Source organism: Perissodus microlepis, chromosome 17 (assembly GCF_051167445.1).
Source record: "Perissodus microlepis isolate ML-2025 ecotype Zambia chromosome 17, ASM5116744v1, whole genome shotgun sequence".
Taxonomy (NCBI): Eukaryota; Metazoa; Chordata; class Actinopteri; order Cichliformes; family Cichlidae; genus Perissodus; species Perissodus microlepis.
Window position 1 is genome coordinate 23907007 of NC_140477.1, and position 20037 is coordinate 23927043.

Consider the following 20037-nt stretch of genomic DNA (forward strand, 5'->3'; position numbering starts at 1 on the left):
TTAAGAATGATCAGCCATGTTAAGTGGAAAAGTGTCAATCATGTTGTCCTGTGGTAAATCAACACATGTTGATGCAAATAGCAGTAAATAGTATGCTGACTGGCAGTGGCGGTCCTAGCCTGTTTGGTGCCCTGGGCGAAGACTCCCTCTGCCCACACAGGATTGTACATTAACATAGAACTTTTGTCGGAACCATACTGAATTTCACAAGAGAAACACACACACACACACATATATGAAGAGAGAGAGAGAGAGTATGCATAGTATGCAAACAGCAACCAAACAGCCATCATAATTTGTCATACAATGAGAACAGGACAAATCAACAATTGACAATGACTAATTCATATTACAATCTGTAACATAATGTATTGTTTGGAGTTTAGTCTGTTACTGTTACTATTTTTACCATTTCTTTTTGGAGCAACTGTAACCCACATAACTTCCTTAGGGATTAATAAAGTCTTCTGATTCTGATTGTTTCAGGATGACCTGCCATTATCCAATGACACATCTGCTTACCTGCATCTTTTGCTCATTTCTCCTCCTCTTCTTTTCTATTTTTTCTAAACTGAGGACCTGATGGCTTTGAACCCAGGATTCAAATCATGAATACACAATGGGCTTGGATTTACAACATTATGAATGAAATGTGTTCTATTTGGAAGCAGCAGGGCCCCCCTCCCCTTCCCACGGGTTGTGTGTGAGACATTAAATCATCAAACTGTAAAATATAAATTTTAAATTGTTAGTGATCCCTTTGCCTCGAGTTCTAAAGTGTGTATTTATTTTCTTACTCTTCTTATATTTATTGTTTGTTTACTTGCACTGCTGTAACTGGAGCCTCGTCGTCTCGTCTCTCTATATACTGCACTGTATGTAGCATTCTCCGGGGACATTGGGTGTAAAATAACAAATAACTCTCTCGGTGTTCTGGCATTTGAATAAAATGGTAAAAATATGCTTAACCTCTTACAACCAAAATAAATAACAAAAAGAAAAGAGAAGAAACAAAACAGATTTATTAAGTACTTTTAAGGGTGTGGAAACCCCAAACACAAATCAAATGAACAAAGTTGGGCCAAATCTGAACTCTTTTCAAACATTTTGATTGTAATGATGAGCAAAACACAAAATGTAAGATCTGCAGCTGCTAAAAATCCTACAATAACATCCTTCAGTTTAAATATTGGCTGTGTAAGAAGTGTGATGAAACTGACTGGTTCAGTAAACATTTCAAAATGTGCTGAGCTCCTCTGATTAAAGTTCATGTTTGTCTTGTGGTCACTTCTATTTATTTATCATTTATTTCCTATCTTGTTTGTCACTGTCTGTCTAACCCACTGACATATGTTAACCAATCCACTCTATATAACAGCCCCGTAATAGTGGCCTGCTCCAGTCTTCTCTACTGTACCATGAGGACTTTGCAAGTCCTGACACTTCTTTCGGCAGCAGTCCTGCTTTGCAGCGCTGCCCCAGGTTTGGAGCCACTAACATGCAGTGAAGTTAACAGTTCGGTGGCAGCAGATAAGGCAGTGCATCACATCAATGAGTATCACGACCATGGCTACAAATTCAGACTGCATGAAGCTCAAGGGAACAGTGTGGAACAGGTATGATTGTAGTAGTAAATGTGCACATTTGCAGTTCACATTTGAGATACAGTAGCAGTTCTATAAAAGCATGGTGAGTGACAAATCCAAGTCCACAATTCTTTTGAAATGTTTTTCTTTTTTAAAAATGATCATTAATGTTTATTGTAGTTTTCCATTACATCAGCTTTTCATGACAAAAAATCCTTAAAGTCTGTCATGGTGTTCCTGTGGTGATATCGGAAACTGCATCAGTGAATGACAGTCTTACTCTCTGCTCTTTCCAGGTTGATGGTGGATGTAATGTAAAGTTGCAGCTGGATCTTCGGGAGACAAAATGCCACACTATCGACACAGAGCCCTTTAAGAAATGTGAAATCCGTGGAGAGGCAGAGCTGGTAAATGCAAAGCAGCTGTTTGCTTAATCCACCTGCCTGCACTGACTTCATGTAACATTCACCTCTGGTCAGAAGGTGGACGTGCTAATCTGGCCAAATTATGCAAAGTTACTTCAGTCATGTTATGAAATAAAACTGCATTCTCTGTGTTTCTCTGAAGGCAGTGAATTTGTCATTTGACTGCAGATAAAAACAGCATTTGTAAAAGCAGTACAATAATATTAAATATTAACACTGTGGCATTATGTTTTGTTTTAAAAAATGCTTATTTAGAATTTAAAGCATTTGACATGTCTCGCAAAAAGTTGGGACAAGGGTGACAAAATACTTCCGAAGTGTGTAACGCTAAAAAAAATTCCAATGAAGAAACTCACGAATGCAAAATGATTTCAAACAAGCATCCTAGTGAAGAGGAGTCTTTAGGAAGTAAACATGGGGAGAAGTTCATCATCTTGTGAAAGGGAGAATATTTGAAAGAAAACGCTAAAGAGCCTCAGCGAGTGATTTTTGGAATCCTCTGAACGTACACTCAGCACAATTCTTTGCGTTTGCAGTAAAAACTATCGCGGAGATGCGACGCATCTGCCCTGACTGTCCCATCCTGCTGCCTCTCAACGACTCTGAAGATCTCAAGTTTGTTCATGAAATGGTGAAAGTCTTCAACATTAACATCGCTAAGAAGCATTACTACATCTTGCAGGATGTGGGACGGATATCAGCTTCGGTACAGAGGATCCTTTTCTTCCTCCCTCTCTTTGTGAACTCATAAGATCAGTCATTGTTTAACCTTACACCTTCTTTTCTTCTAGAATTGGATGGACAAGTATGCTGAGTTTGTCCTTGTGGAGAGTCGTTGCCCAGTGGGCTCTAAAATCCCAATTGAGGAATGCACTCCGCTCTGTCCTGACAGAGCTGTAAGTACAACTCATACACTTCAGAAAATCCTGAGCCACATTTTAATATGCTGTGTACTAAAATTAGGATCAGTTGCAAAGTAATTAATTAGGAAGGAGTTTTGCTGTGTGTATTCAGTGAGATCATGAGTACCACATCCCATTAAAATTCACAATGTTAAAGAGTAACAAGAGATTTACTGCACAGTTGTAAGAAGTATTAAATCAAATACAAACAATACAGATCTTCCAGCATTTCTAATCCCTAAATGTCAAATACCTTTTTTATGGCTTATTTCTGTTAGTTCTCTCATTGTATATATTCTTCCTTTTTTAAAGGATCGTGCTTACTGCCACGGATTTGGGGGCTTTGAATGTTATTTTAATGATCCAAAGGTGAGTCCAACAGCAGTTTTGCAATAAATTTACTTTTTATGGCAAATTATTAAAAACAAAAAAAAAAAAACCAACTCTTGCATTTGTTGTCTTTGTTCTCAACAGAACACTACTGCACTTGGGCCTGGTGAGGAGGAGCCTGTCTGTGGACATGATGGAAGAAGCCAGCCACATGATCATGAACATGGTCATGGCCCTCCTCCTACTGGTGGCAAGGGTAAAGGATCATTTCACCCCCTATGTCACGCATTCCTAGTCAATCCTGACCCAGCTCTCCACCCTATTTGCCCCTGGCCTCTTCCTCGCCGCACACAAAACTAATCCAGAATTAGCCAAGCATTGCCAAATAAAGAACATGGTTGTTTTGCATGCAATGTGCCAAAATATAGTGCATACAAAATAAACCATCTAGATGTTGACTACTTGAAGCTGAAGCACAATGATTGTTATTTCTGAGATTCAGCAGACTCAGAACAGCAGTTCTGAAGTTTGGTTTGATTTGGCATCTATTTAATGACATTATGATGCTGGCAGCAGCAATGATGCACTCAGCTGTGGGCAAAGGTATCAAATGCAAATCTATATGTACAATGGTTGGTGTATGGTTCACATTTTGTAAATTGAAGGTAAACTGATTTGAGAATAGAATATTACTAAACACAAAAAAACCCAGCAGAAAGCACATATTTTTATTTTGGACATTTATTATACTAAATGCGATATTGGATCAATTTTAAGATATCCAGAAATGAAGTGAGACTGGAAAGGCTGTTTATTCAAGAGTACACTGTATACAGTAAAACACAGTTAGGGGCCGAAACATAAGAAAAACAGAACAATTTTATTTCACATACAATAATACATTCTCAGTGATCACTAGAATTAACCATAAGAATCACTCATTAAAACAAATTTATTTAATGCAACAGTAACAGTTTTGTACAAGAGCCGAAGACATGACTTGATGGTTTTAAGTCCATTTCCATTGTAATCTTTCTGCAGATCCTGAAACTTCTGTTTTATGCAGAGAAGTAAGCTGAAGCTATAGATGGCTTTGTACTCTGAGGAAACTCTGAACACAAAGCAAGCAAACAGAATCAAATTACTGTTACTTATTATCACACGCATTCAGCGTCTCAATCAAAAAACCTATTTTTTTCTTCGTTTTTGCGTATTTTTTTTAAAGGCACCTAAATTAGCGTTACATTATGTTTAACAAACTAGCTTTGTTGCCCCACAGATTTACTGCTGCATCCCTAAAAAGAGAAACACTACTAAGCCATGAAATGAAAAACTTGATGCACTGAAATTAATATGTGGTAGATGCTGATCTTTAAAAGACGAACGCTTTTACCTCTTTGACGTGGATTAGATGAAAGACCATAGATCGAGATGCAATCATCTCTCTTCTCAAAGTACTTAGAATCCAGACCTGCAGAGTCTCCACTAAGGACAAAGAGAAAACACAAGCCTGAAGAACACAAAATCACTTTGCATTCCTGACCACAGAGACATATTCACAATTAATATTTAAAGCAAACAAACAAAAAGAGTTTGTTGTTCTACCACTGGTATTGTCATGGAATCAAAATCATTTTAAATTTATAACTGCTGAAAATTGCATACTGCTATAAAGAAACACATTTATCAGCCTGGATAGAGACCTTAAACTTCTTCCTTCCCTGCTAAAGCAAGAGAGACAACTATCCGGTCGTTAAGTCTGACGTCACTAGCCGTGTCTGGGCCTAAACTCTGCTGCAGGTCCATATATCAAACGATCACTATGGCATTACTGAGAGTTGAAAAACTGTCTAAAGTCTTTCATCCTTAATAAAAAGATCAGCGTTCTGCTCTACCAGGTGTAGCAATTGAGTTTAACATCCAGGCATCCATGAAAACGGAATTTTTGACATTTAACGGAGTTAGAAGTTAGTAGGAAGTTAGCTTGCTAGCTTCTATCTAAATACAATATAGCATGTCCTGACTGCGGGGTTTTGGAAACAAATTAAAACGTACAGCTCTGTTATCACTTCCAACATAAATGAAGACAGAAAACTAAACAGCAGTGACGTTTGTAGGGTTACTGAAGTTTGGCTAGCTGGTATATAATGATGTGCTACGTGACCGCTAGCGACACCGCTATGTTAGCATAATATAAACAAGCTAACTTTTTTTCCACTGATAAGTTAACGTGAGTGTTCTCGGTGGTCAGGAACAAATGTAATCGCATGGCAGGATGCTGTAAAAGGACCAAACTTCAGCCAGGAGAACAACTGAGATAATCCATCCACAATACGAGGTTAGTCATTCATATACTGCTGCATGGGCTGGGCTGTAGTTACATCCTACGGTTTTAAAAACTGAGCTTAAATAAATGATTAGCGGTAATAAAAGCCGAGGGAGGTCAACAGTGATCACTGACTGTTTTAGGAGCTTTTTGAGATTAAATAGAAGAAAATACAAAACATTAAACATGTTAACAACACAAAAGCCATATTAAACGCAGACTACTTTAGGCCCGGAAGTAGGATTCGTCACGTCATCACTTAACGACCGGATAATGATAGAGAAGTGTATTACATTTGTACACAAAAGTACAATATCAGACAGAAATTGACTCTAAAAACAGTAACAGTCCTGGACCAGATAGTATCTGTAGCAAACTTTTACAGGAAAGTTAGTGAGATTTTGTGCCTATACCTGCATAAAACAGTGCTTATTATTCAGGTGAACACCCAGGTACCTATAAGAGTCCACTATCTCAATGTCCACTTCCTGGATTTTCACCGGTGTAGTGCTTCCAATTAGTACATGACCTGCTCTGCCTCCTGAGCTAGAGCTAACCCATATCTGAGAAGTGCACTAACTTCCAGTTATACTAACATTATTTTCTTTATATTCACATTTGATATGAGATTAATTAAAATAAATGAATACCAATAAAAAAATAACATATATCAATAAATGTGTCTAAATACTTACATTACTCAAAGATAATACATTTTATAAATTGCACAGTTTTACTTTGGCTCATTTGTCTTTGAGTGTAATGTATACTCAGTCATACTAAGTCAACAAACTCACATCTGTCTGTTTGATGACTTCCCGAGGTGCTCATCAGTAAGATTGATCCCAGCAGCCGCCATGGGAGATACAACAGGTTTGGCTGTCTGAGGATAAAACTGAAGTGCCAGAAAAAATACAGAGATATCTTCAGGTGGTGTTAGTGCTGTTGATCTGCTATAATGTGCAAACATAAGACTGTTGCACAAAGACACAGTGAAGCCCCTTCAGACCTTCTCTCTACTTCTCCATCAGCACTCTGAAAGCAAACGTCCCGTCAGTGATGACATACTGCTGCTCACTGATCATCACCCCTCTTATTAACTTAGCTTCAACAACTCTTTCCCTTGGCGCAGCTTTCTCTCTCTGTAGTTACTACAGCTCTTCACCTGCTTTCTTAAACATTTGTCCCAGTACGCTACTTCTCTCTTTCTCAGGCATCCCGTCATTCTCTAAGCTTATGTTAAACTAGACGTGATTGTTTTGAATTGATTATTTCTTTATTGTAACAATGCTTCTTGTGAATAATGCATTTGTTGGTCAAACCCACGAAAAACCCACCAAATCTTTTCTGCATTTATTACTTCCAGGGTGGATTATTAGGTTCATAGGCTTATGTTGATGTGTATATTGTTAAATGACAATTCATTTCAGGTCATTTAATGGAGAAGTTCGAAACTAATATAATGAATAGTTAATAAATTACTGTCTTCTGTGCGTAATTAAATAACGTACAAAAAAGAATGGGATGCCATCCCATATAGGTGTGTGACTGAGCAGGTGACCGGCATAAGGAGGTGGTGCAGGTGGTGCCAGGCTGTTGTGGCTGTGTATGGTCCTTCAACATGCTACTGAGGCCCCTTTTTGTTGAATGAATAAATTGCTAAATGTCGATATGTCTCCGACTTCAATCACCCAATCTAATAAATGTGGCGCAACCCACATGCCCAGTGCTGCTGTTCAACTTGCAAATGCATTTTTCTCACACACCATTTAGTGAAACAGCAATTACACAGGCTTTCCAACAATATAACATTTATTGCCAACAAGCATTGCTTCAAGAAAGAAACTGACCAAATTGAAATTTTCTTACTTTGCCGTCTCTTACTGCCATAATCTCTCACTCAATGACACAAAACATATTTATATTGAGCTGAATGGCACAATAGGAATGAAGCTTGTAGTAATATCTAAGAGGAAGGATGAAGAATAAACATCATCAGTATGTTGTCACCTACCCCAAGTCCTGCTGTTGTGGTTGAGACTGCAGGATTCTCCAGTGATTCCAGACCCTGTGCTTTTCTGGACAGCTGCTTTTCATTTAGCTGCTTGTTAAGCCAATTTATAACTGTGGTAAAATGAAAATAAACACACTAGTAAATGTGCTACACTTAAATGGCAACTTTCATAATGTGAATGAGATTGCTATTCACAATACAAATTATTTGTCATCCACACATTTCTCAAGGCAGCCAAGGCAAGGAGCAGATACTTACAGTGCATCTGGAAAGAATGTTTTTTATGTTATGTCTTATTCAATAATGGAATTAATTCATTTTTCACCTCAAAATTCTACAGACAATATTCCATAATGACAAAATGTAAATCAATTTGTTGATTCATGTATAAACAGGGACTCAGAAGGAGGCAGACGCAGCATCTAAGGGGATGGGTTTTGGAGAGAAGCTGCAGAGAGGCGTGTAAGACAAATGAATCTCTGTTGCTTTGTCCCAACCCATCATGTTCTGGGGGTTTTAATAAATTTGTCCAGATTTCTAGAAATGAGAGCTCCTCCATCCACAATGGGGTGGATGCTGTCTAAAAAGACCAGATTTTCCCCTGAATCCTCTTTGTCCTTGGAAGTCTTCAAATAGAATCTGAATACTATTTTCCAAGGCTTTCAGATCTCTCTGACACCACTTTTATTCTGTTTTAGCTATTCTGGTCTTCTCATTGGATGATGTTTGCATGTGTATACGTATACATGTATTTTATGTTCACGTATGTGTGCTTGTGTACATTTTTAATTCTTTTTTATCATATCATCCCTCTGTTCAGCCCTTTGGCCGACACTTGATGTCTTTTAAATGTGCTATTTAAATAAAGATGACTTGAAAGTTTCCCAATCATCTTTAGAGCCCACTGATTTTTTACTACTCAGACAGCCAGCAATCAAAGGGAAATAAGTGCCTAAAAATGTCACTCCTGGGCCGATTGAGGAGGGTACCAGAGAAAATGACTAAGCCCAAGATTGTTTTGGTAAAGTTAGTCCCCAATTCAATGTTCATTTAGTTACCTCCGATTGATGCAACCAGGTGTCATTACTGTTGACATGAATTATAATTTTGCAAAATGTACATTTAACTTTAACCAGCAGTTTAAAAATTTCCCTGAATGTCACCTGCTCTGGCCCCTGGAAGACAACTGACTATGTCTTTTCAAGGGTCTGAAGCCAGGTCAGCCTAAGCTGCAAAAAGGCTACATTTACTACAAGTATTGTTATTACAAAAGGAGGCAGAGGAGTAACTAAATATCTGACACACTGAGCAGGAAACTGCAGGAGGGACAGGTATAGAGGCCATGCTGCTAGCGAGTTGGCTACAAGCTAAGCTAGGCTAGGCTAGGCAGGCAAATCACTGTGAATACAATTAGCGGGTGAATCAACAGATTGTGCTTTGGATGAAGCTCAAAGTTTACACTAAGAAATAAGATGCTATTTAATTAATCTGGCTAAGCAAAGACATAGTGTTTCTTCTTCACTCATCTATAGTTTCCCCTTCCCCCCCATCTCTCTGCAGATAGCTGAGCCTGGTCCTTCCCACTGTCATCAATTTCTTGCTAATGGTTGTGTGATAGTTGGGGTTTCTAATATTGCCAAATCACAACTGTTGTTGTTAACGAGCGCTATATAAATAAAATGTAGTTGTAGTGTACGTCGCCATATGGAAGTGGACTCCATAAACACTGATGGATTGAGAAGCTTTGCTGGATTTGTAAACCTTAACGATTTTGAAGACATGAAAGTCAGTTTTCAGAGGGTCCATTGAACAGGACTAGCTTCCTTACCATTCTCATTAGTTTTCAGCACTTCTTTGGTTTCATTTAGCTTCTGTACCGTGGCCTCCAACTGCTCATTTAATTTTAAAATCTGAAAAATAAAAAGAATATTTTGCACTGGTTGTTATTCTTGTCAGGAACCTGAGGCTACATTTCACACAGGCTCACCAAATCTGGACAGCAGAATATTGGAATAACAACGCCTGGTCTAACAAGTCTCAATTTCTGCTCTGACATTTGGATGGCAGAAACAGAATGACATGTTATAACAACATGAAAGGACGGATCCATCTCGCCTAGTATCAATAGTTCAGGTTGTTATTTTATTTTATGCTCACAGTTCACACAGTACTGTACTTTTTCTTTTTGTATTTTTTTAAAGTACTTGTACTGATTTACTGGTTTGACTGATGAGATCTCCTTTACTGCTTTACCAAAAGAAAAGGCTTCAGTCTGTGACATACCTGTTCTTCCTTAGTGTTGAGCTGCTGCTGAGCTCTTTGTAGATCCTTTTCAACACTCTGAAGTTTCTCTGAAGTTTCCTGGAGAATCTTTTCCTGCGACACTGTCACAGTGTTTTTGACTTTTATTTTTCCTACTAAGGTTCGAACTTCTCCTTGCAGCTTCTTAATGATACCGTTAGCCTGTATATATAAAAGAAAAAAAGGATAGATCAAAAAGAGGAGTTGATCATTTTCAAAACTCACAACTTCTTCTATTTTTTCCCTATAACAGAGATGCAGTCCGTTCACTTTCTTTCCAAAGCAACCAATATCAGTATAAGCGACACCCTATAAAACAGGATGTGGTTCACTGTGTAGGGCATTCCTGCATATTGCTCATTTTATACTACAGTGGTTGTGCCCATTTGCATGGGGAGAAAAGTTCTCAAGCTTTGAAAACATGGTCCTGTGTAGTCCCCCCCAAACTAAGTAGGCTGAATGCTGTTGGGTGAGAAGTGAACCAGAAAAGGGAGTGGTGCACGTCTCTTGTTCTGGAGCTTACAGGGAACGGAAGAAGCATGAAAAACATCAAAGACCAGAAAAGAGATAATGAAAAGCACACGTAACAGCTGCAGGGGACACGTCTTCATTCTTTTCAGCGCATCTGTTCATCTGTTATAACTTTGCTCTTCTATGCAGCTGGTTGGAAGACCATCAACAGCACAAACAAGAGTCGCCCATAGCTACAACCATTACCTCCAACTGGCTCACTGCAGGTAGATGGGCTATTCATTGCTCCCTACAGGCTGCGAAAGCACTGCCAAGGGCTGGAACTACCATTTATTTTAGTAATCAAGTATTCTATCGATTACTGCATCGATTAACTGGATAAAAAATACTTTTGTCTTATTAATGAGCAACAATAAAGATTTTAAAAAGAAAAAACAGGTCTTTTAAATTGAACTGCTGATTGCAATTTCTAAAATGAAAACCAGTGTTTTAAAGATTAACTGCATTCATCTGTCAAAAAATTTAAAATTAATTTTTAATTACATTTAATATGGCACATAAAATTACATGGAAAATACAGAAATACTCTCAATTACAGCCAAAGGTCAAAGTCAAAGGGAGGTTCTCTGACTTTGTACTGTGACTCATAAATAGTTATTTATGTATATTTTCTGATTATATGTTATATCAAGGAAGACTGAGTTATCATTTATTAAACAGCATTATTATATAAAAGTATCCATCATCCATTCTCTATCCCAGCTACCATAGGGTAAAAGGTAGGGTACACCCTGGACAGGTGCCAATCTGATGCAGGGCTAGCACGGTGGCGCGGTGGTTAGCACTGCTGCCTCACATTCCTGGGTTTAAATCCACCATCTGGCCACTGCCTTACTGTGTGGAGTTTGCATGTTTGCCTCATGTCTGCATGGGTTTTCTCCGGGTACTCCGGCTTCCTCCCACAGTCCAAAGACATGCACAGGTCAATCTGTGATTTTAAATTCCCCACAGGAGTGAATGTGAGCGGGGAAGGACTAAAAAGAAAGTGTAAACTTCATCCCACTCCTTTTTGAGCACGTATATATCAGAGATATTTGTAGCAATTAGATTTTTTTCTACTTCGTTTTCTGTTTAAAATATATTTCATTATTTAGATTTACATATGTGAAATTAAAAAAAACAACAACCTTAAAACCTCCATTCAGATGCATGTCTGAAATCTTCTCCAAAACCTTTTATATAAAATACAAAACAATGGCTAATGACTGAGACACCCAGAATGGCTATCCGAAGACTGGAATATCCCGATCCCAAGGATCCCCAAGAATGGATCGGTCCCAGTACCAAATACCAAGGAGCAAAAACACCAGCGACTGGTAGACAGAGAAGTCACTCGAGAATGTAAGACTAGACTGACGAGCCTATGCACTGCCAAGACCCCAATATGTGGAAGGTCAAGGCAGCAGTGGTCCCCGTGCTAACCGAGGAGGCACTTGGGGCAGTGACCCCAAACTGTGCCAGTGGCTCCAGCAGATCCCTAAACAACATCAAAGATCTCTGTCTAGAAGATATAGCAAAGATTCTGTGCTCCAAGGCCCAAGGACTCGAGCTTGAAGGATAAAAAGTGTGAGTTTTGAACACAAACACACACAAACTGACAAACCTTTATCAGCTCCTCAGAAAGTGATTTCACTGTAGCTTCAAGTTTTCGAATCTGAAGTTCCTTACTTTCTGCATTTTCTTCCACTGATTCCTATAACAAAAAGCAAGCTGGTTAAAAATATCCGAAGGGCAAAATTTTATTAAACAAACAAACAAAAAACAAAAACCTTGAAGGCTTGATGAACAATCCTGATTTAAATTTGGCCTCCATCAGGGTAGTCTTCTGCTGCACCTCTTCATTTTTAGATAAACCCCTGGCAACCCCTTGTGCAATGCCATGTGTGTAAGTCTAAAAACAGCAGCTTGTCAACTTGAATTTTATTTTGATGAACAAAGTTTTTGTAGGCGATTCCAAAAACACATCTACCTTTCAAACATGCTGTTTGTTAGTATGTTGCAGTTGTTGCATGTTCACTTCATTTCAGGTTGTCTGCATCACAAATTCTTCCTCAGATGCCTCCGGACATCACAACCAAACACCTCACTTATACTCTCATAGTAAAAAAAAAAAAAACAACCCCGAGGCATTTTCGGGGCTTTGAGACAGTATACCAAGTCTTGTCACCAGTTATGACTTCCAGCATAAAAGTTGGACCAGTCTGACACAGATGTTTATTTTCTGCATAACAGTTAGTTAGCAGCAGAGTTGGTAGTGGATGAGTGATGAAACATTTCTCCCACTGAAAACACAACGTCCAGAATCAACCTTTTGGGATTTACATACCTGGATGATTGAGCACGCATCAAGACAGAAGGATTCATGAATTAAACTGAATTGAAATTGAATTGCACAACACTGACATCCTGAGTCTAACCATTCGTCTGTACACGGTGACTCCTGGTGACTTCCTATTCATAACGTCATATAATTTCTCTCATTCTGAATCCTTAATGCCCCCCTGTCCCCGATGCAGAAGAGGGCTTCCCTACCTTCTGCTGCTGAGTGGCTTCCAATACTTCTTTGGTGCGGTTCATCAACTGATCCTTATCTTTGACCTCCTGTTCCAGAACAGCCACTCTCATCTGCATCTGGCTCACCAAACGGTCCTTTTCATGGACCTCTGCGTCCAGGGTGCTGTTTTCCCTCCTGAGAGACAGGACCTGCTGCTTTAAATGCTGGCATTCCTATATGAAAGAGAAAGAAAATAATCAACAACATTCTCTTGCTGTGGGGAGCTTTCAGCACAGCTTTCGCTGCCCCCATGACAGGATGATCTACAGAAGATGGATGGATGAAATTTATATCTGCTGCCAACACACAAATTCTAATAAAGTTTCACACATTAAGAGCAAGTCACCTGGATGCAATAATTCCTCATCCTAAACATTCACTTACCTCGTCTGCACCAACTACTTTAATCTTCAGGTCTCGGATGGCAGACTCGTTCTTGTATTTCTTCTCAGTCAGTTCTCTGCACGAGGCCTCCAACTCCGTCAGTCGACTATTAAGCTGATGGCTGCTCTTTTTATGAGCACTCTCCAGCTCCTGACGAAGCTGCTCTGTCTGCTGCTGAAACCTGCTCTGTAACTGGAAGACAGACAAACAATCTCCAACCATTTCTGCAGGGCAATCTTTAGCTTTGCTTTTGATCCCTATAGTTTCAAAGGTTCCAAATAAATGACTGCTTCCAAGAGACTGAGCTAAGAACAAAGCCACAAGTGGTTAATATTGTGAGACAGGGTTTTGAGTCTTGTTAACTATGCAGAGGATAGTGTTAGTAATTCGTATGGTATGACCCACAAGCATAGACTAAGATTTACAACTGTGTGCAGTGATTTGTGTTCTACTTTTGAGGGCTCACAAATGTGTGCTCCGATCCACAAACAGATACAAAGAAATCTGACCACACGGAAAACGACATAAATGTGCACACATAAACCTGAATAAATCCTTCAGTGCTTACAAATCTAAAAATACATGTAACAGCCCTCTCGCTCACTATTAAAAAATTTTATGTATGTGCACGAATTGCCTGATACGCACCGATACCACACTGCATGCCCACATGAGGTTTTGAGACAAATTTCACACTGTCATGCAGAATAGAACAGAAATATCCTTTATTGTCCCTCATTGGGGAAATTCATGTGTTCCAGCAGCGTGGAAGTGGCAGGCAGAAAGAGCTTGAGACAAAAAGCTAAGTATATAAAATAAAGAACAAGAAATAAGAGACTGCAGAGGGCACATTTACAACATAAGATGTCAATGAATATAAGATGCTTTTAAAAACTGTGTAGAGCGATGAAAAAGCGACTTCTACACTTTATATTTTAGTCGCTGAATCAACATCAGATTAAATCTACTACTACTACTAATTGACGCTTTATTCAAAAGGCCGATTAAAACTAGTTTAAAATTTGCTGTCAAAGTTAACAATGCAAACATATCACTGCACACACTTGTAAATCTTAGTTAATACTCGTGGATCACATCGTACGTGTTTGTAACACTTTTAAAGGTTCATTTCTCCCACTTTACATACACGAAGGTAGTAAATCCAAAACACAACTAACAAAAATGTAGCATAAGCTAAGGGAGCTAATCTGAAGTTCCATGTTAATGTCACAGTAATTTGACCCTGACTAGGTCAACCTCGAGCCCTACAATGACCACACAAATATTTACATCGCATGCTTTTTAAGCACTTGCCATCTAAATTATGAGCTGACTTGCTTTGAACAATTATTTTTAAGTAATTTCATGAATTATAATGATTTAAACTAATAAAGTTTAATAGATTTGTTTTCCATTTTCTACGTTTGATACGTTGGCATAAAGAAGTACAATAAAGTACTGAGTAATGTAGACACCATAGTGCTCTACAACTCAAAATTGAAAACCTGGAATCTAAATGAAACCTTGTGACTTTTTAGGAAATAACATTTTACTTGTGCGACTATGTTTTTTGTTTTTTTTAAACAGATCAGAGATGCTCTTTCTCCAAATGTTTTTTAGCTGCTCTTTGCTCCAAGTCAGGTAAAATAACTTCTATCCTGCCGAGCTTCCTTAGATACGGCGCTGTGCACAGCTTGTTTTGACATTAATAACCATATTAAAAACATAGCTGATGAATTTGTGCTGATTAAAAGAGAAGTCTTGCCTCCAGAGCCTTGTCTCTCTCCAGCTGCAGCTCCTGAGAATGAAGGCTGGACAGCGAGCCGGTCTGAGTCGTCCACTCTGAGCGCAGTTTGTCCAACTCTTTGGTCTTCTCAGACAGCGTCTATGATCCACATATGATCACTTGTTCAGCTGCATGTTATAGTTACATAGAACACACTGTGGACAACTCTGTGGAACTCTTTTTAAAGGTTGATCTGATAATTACAACTTTGCAGATTCCAGTTTTCCTTGCTATGTTTGACCGCATACAAAATAATTATTCAACTTTTGTTTAATAAAAAAAAATTACATGAAAAAAATCAATAAATGGGCAGTTTATTAATAAATAAACTGAAATTTCTATTAAAGAAAAATCACAATGGTTACGTTTCACTTAACATTAATTGCTGTAACGCAAGAACTACTAAACCGTGAGTACGCAAGTAAGCTGTATCATATCTTAAAAAATAAAAATAATGCACACCTGTTGAGCATAATTCAGCTGCCTGGTCAGATCACCTTCAGTCGTCTTAAGCTTCATTTCTAGGGCATGTTTCTCTGCCTGACACAACAAAAAATGACATAAACATGACAAAACCTGTTAAAACTCAGTTTTGCTCAGAAAAACAAAAATAATTATTTGACTAGACAATTATATTCAAATGAATATTTTATAAAGATGTTGCCTTCAGCTGATCAAACTAAACTAAAGCTAAAATATAAGTAAGCTTGAAAACATGAAGCCCACCCAAGCAATACAAGCTCCCATCTTTGGGATTAACAACTACACTTAACATGTACATGACAACGTTTTACTTACATGAACTAACATTAAAATTTGGTATTTATTTAAAGGGTTGGTTTTTTTGATGAGTGGCATAAAGTATGAAGAAGCTAAATGGAACCAACCTTCAGAGAGGAGAGACAAACTGCCAGGTAATCTTTAACCTCTTTGTCAGAAGCTTGAGAAAGCCGTAAAGACAAGTGGTTAAGGTGCTTAAACGCGTTTGTCTCTATGACACTGAAGTTGGCGGGACCTTCTAGCACTGGAGACTGACATGACAAATGAAGAAGAAATCTGTGGAAAGGACGACAGTTAGTCTGTGCAAAAGGTTTTAATTTATATCTTTCAAATTACTAAGTCAGTAGGACATATTTGTAATGTTTTTAAATATTCCAGTGATACTTAATGATGAGCATAGGGACGTGCAACAAGCAACTTTATTGTTCACCAATTTCAAATTCCAAGACAGAATCGTGTCTACTTTTATCACAGCGTCACTTGAGACGGGATGACACTGGCTGATAAAATACATTAATTTTTTTCTCAAAGATTTATTTATTGCTTTTCCAACAACATTTTAACCAATAGGAAGAGATAGTTCAAATAAAATAGAGGAGGAAATTAATTTTTAAAAAAAATTGAGTGTATAATAGTAATGTATGTACATCGTGTATGAACAGTGTTGGGGAAACACATAGATATAGTTATACATACTCTCCCATGTAGATCATTCAGATATTATTACAGAAAAAAAAATTTATATATAGATAAGTAAAATAAAACAAAACACCCCCCCCCCCCCCCCCCCAAAAAAAAACAAACAAAAAAAAAACCCCAAAACAAAACAACAACAACAAAAATACATTTATGGCATATATTTGCTTAGCTTATTCAAACAGTGTGATGTCATGTGTCGGTTTTCTTCATACCTTGGACTGTCTGACGTTTGTTCGGAAATGCACAGGTTAAGCAGGTCAATAAACTTCTGAGGAAATGATGCAAAATCGATCAGTAGACCCTGTTGGACTTTCAAGCTACACAACAATTCAAACACAAATGACATTAGTTAATATTGAAGATGCTTTGTCCCTTAGCTCTAACACAACACATTACTTCATACAAATGTTTTTACACTTACCTTTGGAAATCCTCTTCTGATATTGCAAGGTTGAAGAGAAAATATGGATCTATATCATCTGTTATCCGTACTAGAAGATCCTAATGTAATATGTAAAAAACAGGAAATGTTAAATGATATAATGTAAGTGTAGTGTAGTATATAGTTTAGTTCTCTCTTTATTTTAAAACGATACAAATTCCAAATAAAATGTCCCACTCACTCTTTTGTGCACTGGACTTGTTGTCACCTGAAGTTCAATTGTGACACGAATATTTGCTTTTCTGTAAAATGAAGCAATTAAACATTATGTTTGGTGACTCAAGCACTTGTTTTTCAGTGTTCAGCTCATTTCAAAAATCCACGAACAGAATAAAGACAGGAATATGAAAATGTTTCATTTTCCCATTAATGTTTGCAAAATACACTAACACTTGCTTCTGATTCTGCAATGCTTTCCATGCAGCATTCACAAAGGCTCACTTACCCTTATGTGAAGTAACTTATGAAGGCTGCTAACAACATTAGCATGTCACCTGCCTTTACCTTTCAGTATGCCAAAATATTAAAACACTGTGCTGTTAGCACTAAGTGTCCGCCCTTCATTTTCATCTATGCCAGTAATCTTTTCCTGTGTCTAATTTACCATCAGAACTTCGCTGGTACTGCTGCAGTGAACATTGCTGTCAGAACACCATCTGGTTCAATATACAGATGTGTTCTCTCACAACTGTTTGTTTATGTGAAGCATACTTGCACACTTGTACAGTAAAAGCATTTTGAATGGTTACCAAAACCCAAAATGCACAAAAAAAGTTCTACTCTGTTTCCATTATTGTGTATATTTACATTACAAGTATTCTGACAAAGACACATTTTTGTGATTTTGTCTCTGTAACCCACCACGGTGGATTTTAAATCAAACAATCCAGATGCACCTAAAGTGAAGACATTTAGCTTTAATTCAGGGGTTTACCTGCAGAAACTGCTTAGGACATACAGCAGTTTGCATACATAGACTGCCGTTTTCAGAGGCTCAAACATAATTAGACAAGCTAAAGTCAAACCCACGAACATCACTACATGCTGCCTTGAGATGCTCTGTCAGGCCTCCAGCTGTTTGTCTCTGAATGTCTCAGCGTTGTCTTCTGTAACTGAAAAACATGCTGCTGGGTTGAGAACAGCCGACTAACTTTACCATTCAAGAATATCCCATTGCTTTGCCTTGAGAAACTCTTGGATTTGCAGTACGCTTTGGGTTATCATTCATTTGATTAATATTAACGTGCTTTGCATTAGTCTGTGCAACACGTTTGTTTGTTTTCCCCGGTTGGATTGGACCGACAGCTGTTTGCCGCAGTCAGGATGGGGAGGTTTCGTGTGTGCCGACAGAATGACCGTAGTTATTCTTCTCGTCAGGTGTAACTTCAAACCAAGCTGTTTAAATAGTGCGTCCGTGTCCGTGTGCACAGGCTTACCTTTCCTCGCAGTCCCTGCATCTGACATTAACCTGCAACACTTTGTTGAAGAGCTCCTCCATGACAAAAACCGTCTTTCCCTGCGGTGCCGCTGTGACGAGTTAGAACATCGATCAACGTTAAAGGTTCGTATATCAGACTATTTCTGAGTGATGCTGGTTTTCATCAGTCAGCTGGATCAGTAGTGTTTGGTATCTTTCAATTTGGCGCTTTTCAGGCGCCAACCGTACAAACGGAACATATGGTCCTTTTTTTCGTTCTACGCTTTAATGGTGGACGGCAGACATGAAGCCTGGTACCGACACCGCCACCTGCTGACCACAGTGGAAACAGCACACAGCGACCCACACGGTGATAGTGTGATACATTTAATTTAGTTTAGTTTTAAAAAGCCACATGCTATAATGATAGAAATTGCTTTCAGGTAGGTAAGTCCTACCTTGAGTAATCTTGAAGAATCTTGAATAATCAGGCCCCGTTTTGTCTTAAAGACCTTATAGTATGGTAAGGACTCCAATACAGCTCTCAGACTTACTTGTCATTCCAAGAGTGTTTAAAAGTAGAATGGGAGAGAGAGCCTTCAGTTTTCAGTGCCCTCTTCTATGGAACCAGCTCCCAGTTTGCGTTCAGGAGACAGACACTATCTGCTTTTAAGATTAGGTTTAAAATGCTCTTTTGTGCATATAGTTAGGGCTGGATCAGGTGACCCTGAATCCTCTCTTAGTTATGCTGCAATAGTTCTAGACTGCTGGGGGATTCCCATGATGCACTGAGCATTTCTCCTTCTCTCATCCCTTTTCATCACCATGTGTTTATACACCTCTCTGCATTTAACTATTTGTTATTATTAATCTCTTGCTCTCTTCCACAGCATGGGACAGCGTTGAGTGGCTGTAGCTCAGGCGGGAGAGCAGGTCATCTATTGACTGGAAGTTGGTGGTTCGATTCCTGGCTTCCCCCTTGTCTGCATGCCAAATATCCTTGGGCAAGATACTAACCCCAAGTTGCTCTCCGATCCATCGTGTGAATGTTAGTTAGGAAGCCCTTGGTAACAGTTTAGGAAAAAATGTAAATGCACAAGCTGTGTAAAGTGCTTTGAGTGCATAGAGTAGAAAAGAACCAGTCCATTTACCACCAACGGTTCTCCTCACTTCTCAGACATCCAAAATAACCTTTTTACTTCCTTTGATGTGTGTTTTATGCTCTAAATCAAATCAAATCACTTTTATTGTCACATCACATGTGGAGGTACACTGGTACAGTACATGTGAGTGAAATTCTTGTGTGCGAGCTTCACAAGCAACAGAGGTGCGCAAAAATACAATAACATAAGAACAAGCAAAATATAAGAATGGCTAAATCTGAGAGTCTATTGTAAATGCAGAGTGTGTTTACGAGAACTGCAATTTATAGCATGGTTTTATTTACACTTTATACAGTGTCACCACTTTTTTGGAAATGGGATGATCATTTCAAATTTCTCTTCAAAAGAGATCTTCACATTTGGAGGTCTGTTGGAGGTCCACTAATAAATCATTCTC

The 20037-nt window shown here is 38.4% G+C and overlaps 2 protein-coding genes across 5 annotated transcripts; one reads left to right on the plus strand and one right to left on the minus strand.

Annotated features, from left to right (window-relative positions):
* The first annotated feature begins 1299 nt into the window (after positions 1-1299).
* LOC146369684 (alpha-2-HS-glycoprotein-like) lies at positions 1300-3946 on the plus strand. 2 transcript variants are annotated; one of them, XM_084910889.1, is made up of 6 exons: positions 1300-1616; positions 1883-1993; positions 2548-2717; positions 2803-2907; positions 3226-3282; positions 3388-3946. In XM_084910889.1, the coding sequence occupies exons 3-6, from the start codon at positions 2565-2567 to the stop codon at positions 3601-3603; spliced, it is 531 nt and encodes a 176-aa protein (XP_084767015.1). In that variant the 5' UTR covers positions 1300-1616; positions 1883-1993; positions 2548-2564; the 3' UTR covers positions 3604-3946. The 2 variants fall into 2 exon arrangements, with proteins under 2 accessions (XP_084767015.1, XP_084767014.1); XM_084910888.1 differs by lacking the exon at positions 2548-2717 and having other exon boundaries at positions 1310-1616.
* Positions 3947-4036: 90 nt separating this feature from the next.
* sass6 (SAS-6 centriolar assembly protein) lies at positions 4037-20000 on the minus strand. Of its 3 annotated transcripts, none has more exons than XM_084910880.1 (16): positions 18497-20000; positions 17242-17302; positions 17040-17119; positions 16831-16935; positions 16027-16195; positions 15602-15679; positions 15119-15238; positions 13354-13545; positions 12948-13142; positions 12019-12108; positions 9867-10046; positions 9412-9493; positions 7584-7693; positions 6367-6464; positions 4637-4728; positions 4037-4354 (listed from the first exon to the last, which is right to left on the minus strand). In XM_084910880.1, the coding sequence occupies exons 1-16, from the start codon at positions 18556-18558 to the stop codon at positions 4302-4304; spliced, it is 1767 nt and encodes a 588-aa protein (XP_084767006.1). In that variant the 5' UTR covers positions 18559-20000; the 3' UTR covers positions 4037-4301. The 3 variants fall into 3 exon arrangements, with proteins under 3 accessions (XP_084767006.1, XP_084767007.1, XP_084767005.1); XM_084910881.1 differs by lacking the exon at positions 4037-4354 and adding an exon at positions 4424-4538; XM_084910879.1 differs by lacking the exon at positions 4037-4354 and having other exon boundaries at positions 4557-4728.
* Between the last annotated feature and the right edge of the window lie 37 nt (positions 20001-20037).

Excerpts from the sequence above, each read along its gene's own strand:
- sass6 (XM_084910879.1), bottom strand. The coding sequence starts at position 18,558 with ATGGAGGAGCTCTTCAACAAAGTGTTGCAGGTTAATGTCAGATGCAGG. Across the intron at positions 17,303-18,496 it reads TGCAGGGACTGCGAGGAAAG|AAAAGCAAATATTCGTGTCA; the intron begins GTAAGCCTGTGC and ends TTCATTTTACAG. Across the intron at positions 15,680-16,026 it reads TTTGTCTCTCCTCTCTGAAG|GCAGAGAAACATGCCCTAGA; the intron begins GTTGGTTCCATT and ends TTGTTGTGTCAG.
- LOC146369684 (XM_084910888.1), top strand. The coding sequence starts at position 1,419 with ATGAGGACTTTGCAAGTCCTGACACTTCTTTCGGCAGCAGTCCTGCTT. Across the intron at positions 1,994-2,802 it reads TCCGTGGAGAGGCAGAGCTG|AATTGGATGGACAAGTATGC; the intron begins GTAAATGCAAAG and ends CTTTTCTTCTAG. Across the intron at positions 3,283-3,387 it reads GTTATTTTAATGATCCAAAG|AACACTACTGCACTTGGGCC; the intron begins GTGAGTCCAACA and ends TGTTCTCAACAG.